The sequence below is a fragment of the Sander lucioperca genome, chromosome 13 (genome assembly GCF_008315115.2).
Source record: "Sander lucioperca isolate FBNREF2018 chromosome 13, SLUC_FBN_1.2, whole genome shotgun sequence".
Lineage (NCBI taxonomy): Eukaryota > Metazoa > Chordata > Actinopteri > Perciformes > Percidae > Sander > Sander lucioperca.
This window is the reverse complement of record NC_050185.1, coordinates 25,284,815-25,288,116: the sequence shown is the minus strand read 5'-3', so window position 1 is coordinate 25,288,116 and position 3,302 is coordinate 25,284,815. Positions and strand designations below refer to the sequence as shown.

Here is a 3,302-nt window from a genome sequence, read left to right as displayed (position 1 = left end):
AAAGTACTGATTATTTACATGGAGTCTGGTGTAGTTTGGTGATGGTGATTTTGGATCATCCTGGTGAAATAATAGATTAAAAGTTTCCATTCCTCAGTAGAACCCACCAACCGTGTTCTTACCTTTGTCCCGCCTCAGGTGAGATGACCCTGGAGGAGTTCATCGAGGGAGCCAAAGACCACAAGGACATCATGGACATGCTGAAGAACCTGATGGACCTGACGCCGGTGCTGGTCATCATCGTGGAGGGCCGGATGCTGTGAGACGGACGGGAGCAGAGCGTAGATTCGGGGGCGACAAAGACTGACGGGAGCAGAGCGAGATCCTGAGAGTTACAACAAACGCAACCGTTATCCCCCTTCAAAATAAGAGCAGAGACTTAAGAAGAAAAACGTGCTCAGAAGTTTATCATGAAGGTCCTTGGAAGAGAAAAGACAAACGGAGAAAAAAGCTCCGCGCCCCTTTCTCACCTAGCTGTCCTGTCCATTTTTTTTTCTGATGTTTTCGACATTTCTTCGTTAAATATTTTTGTTGCTTGAAATTTTGAGGTGTTTTTTTCCAACATTTTTTCAGGATATAAAAAAATTTTTTTGAAGAAGAAGACTGTTTGTGCTCAGATTTCGATATGAGATCGCCATTAAAATAAAGGCTTTTTAAATGTTTTTGCACGCCGAGACGAGTCCCCTTGGACCCTTCTGCCACTTTTGGAGAGAAAAGACTCATGCAAAGACTGTCGGGAGCAGAGATCCTCCAATCCCCCCCCCCATCCTAAAAGTATAACAAACTCAACCGTTATCCCCTTCAAAACAAGAGGAAAGACTCACCGGATGTTTGGCGGTCGGAGCGAGGCTGCGGGAAACAAGGAACCCTTTGGGATGGACTGTGATTGGCCGTCCAGCCTCTGAGCATCCTGAACTAATCTTCGACAAAGATATCTTTGAAGAATGGTCCACTAGCCTGATCCTACCAGACTCTGGTACATTAGCCTGATCCTACCAGACTCTGGTCCATTAGCCTGGTCCTACCAGACTCTGGTCCATTAGCCTGGTCCTACCAGACTCTGGTCCATTAGCCTGGTACATTAGCCTGGTCCTACCAGACTCTGGTCCATTAACCTGATCCTACCAGACTCTGGTCCACTAGCCTGGTCCTACCAGACTCTGGTCCATTAGCCTGATCCTACCAGACTCTGGTCCACTAGCCTGGTCCTACCAGACTCTGGTCCATTAGCCTGGTACATTAGCCTGGTCCTACCAGACTCTGGTACATTAGCCTGGTCCTACCAGACTCTGGTACACTAGCCTGGTCCTACCAGACTCTGGTCCACTAGCCTGGTCCTACCAGACTCTGGTCCATTAGCCTGGTACATTAGCCTGGTCCTACCAGACTCTGGTCCATTAGCCTGGTACATTAGCCTGGTCCTACCAGACTCTGGTACACTAGCCTGGTCCTACCAGACTCTGGTCCATTAGCCTGGTCCTACCAGACTCTGGTACACTAGCCTGGTCCTACCAGACTCTGGTCCACTAGCCTGGTCCTACCAGAGTCTGGTCCACTAGCCTGGTCCTACCAGACTCTGGTCCATTAGCCTGGTACATTAGCCTGGTCCTACCAGACTCTGGTCCATTAGCCTGGTACATTAGCCTGGTCCTACCAGACTCTGGTACACTAGCCTGGTCCTACCAGACTCTGGTCCATTAGCCTGGTCCTACCAGACTCTGGTACACTAGCCTGGTCCTACCAGACTCTGGTCCACTAGCCTGGTACATTAGCCTGGTCCTACCAGAGTCTGGTCCACTAGCCTGGTCCTACCAGAGACTGGTCCACTAGCCTGGTCCTACCAGAGTCTGGTCCACTAGCCTGGTCCTAGTATAAAGTTTAAAGTAGGGATGCACCGAATCCCGATTTTTGGGGTTCGGCCGAATACTGAATCCTCCTCCCATTCTTACTTAATGAAGTAAACAGTGACTGTCCTTCCTTTGCCGTACCTGAAGTTGCTGCATTCTGGCTGCTGTCTGTAGATTCCTTCATCACTACTCGTATTCTTCCGGATGTTTGATACCAGATGTTGTAACAGCGGTGATGTTGTGTATAGTTTAGGGTCCTCGCCACCACCAGACTAATCAGCATTACAGATTGAACATGTAGCTGGACTTGAATGGCCTTCTTTTGACTGAAAGTTCTGCCAAACTACACTTTTTCTCCACCTACGTAAACACCTTCCCGCAACCAACGGCGCCGTCATTACGGCGACCAGCGTAGCGCGCGGAGTGCAAGCGTAGGGTTCGGCAGAAACCCAACCCCATCAAAAAGCCCAAATATTCAGCCGAATCAGAAGCCTGGTTTCGGTGCATCCCTGGTTATTTATGACCTGAGAGAGACCTGAGTTTTGCGCTGCTGGAAATGCTTATCTTTTCAGCATTTCTCATTATCAATAATTATCAACAATGACTTAACAAGGTGGGAAACAGATAATATCAATATTCAATTTTCATTTTTAGAACAGGCCTGAGGGCTACTAGTGGTCCTTGGGGGCTACCTGGTGCCCACGGTAACCACGTTGGTGACCCCTGATAGAGACTATGACGTTGGTAACAGTAAATAAAACAAGTTCATCATAGAATGAATGAAGGATCTTGTTTAGAGATCTGTCTACAATCGTGAGCTTAGAATTATAATTATAAGGTTCTATCTCCACTTTTGGTCGAAATTGAGTTTTTGACAATCTGATCCAATGCCTGTGTGCTGTTATTGTTGTAAAAAAAAAATATTTTGTTAGTTATTAATAAAATAAAATACTACATAACAGTTTTGCCAGCTGGGATGTAAAAACTTTGATGCTCAATATCTCAGAACTACCCTAAACGGAGAGAGAACCTTATAAATCTAAGCTCACGAAATCTGTAGCTGATCGACATCATCTGGTGTATTAATAGACATTGAAAAATACAATTTCCATGAACGCAGCGCGCCGTCAGCGTCCTTCATCAGAAGGTTAACTCCGTATGGTATATATCATGCGGACACAGTTGGAGGCCGGTTGGGTGTCTGAAAGCCGAGCATGCTGGGAGTCTGCTGATCCTCTTAATGCTGTTTAAAGGCTCAGCGGCCTGAGCCGTAACAGAGCTGATTTACAGACGGCCGTCACACAGTTTGATTTCTTAACCTTTGTGTCGTCTTCCCGTCCAAAATGAAAATGACGCTTTTGAAATTTTTTAAAAACATTTTTGTCAATTTTTAAAAAACAATTTAATTTATTCATGGTTTATGAATTTATTTATTTTTATGTATTTATTTAGTTA

At 45.9% G+C, this 3,302-nt stretch overlaps 1 protein-coding gene across 2 annotated transcripts in view; it reads left to right on the top strand.

Annotated features, from left to right (window-relative positions):
• Positions 1–924, top strand: part of guca1d (guanylate cyclase activator 1d) — a 7,180-nt gene extending 6,256 nt beyond the window's left edge. The window contains exons 4-5 of one of the 2 annotated variants that reach the window (XM_035990861.1): positions 139–302; positions 782–924. In XM_035990861.1, coding sequence (XP_035846754.1) covers positions 139–263 — 125 coding nt within the window. In that variant the 3' untranslated portion in view covers positions 264–302; positions 782–924. Of the gene's footprint in view, positions 1–138; positions 303–349; positions 390–781 lie in introns of those variants that run through there. The other variant, XM_031317392.1, reaches the window with a different exon arrangement.
• Positions 925–3,302: the final 2,378 nt, after the last annotated feature.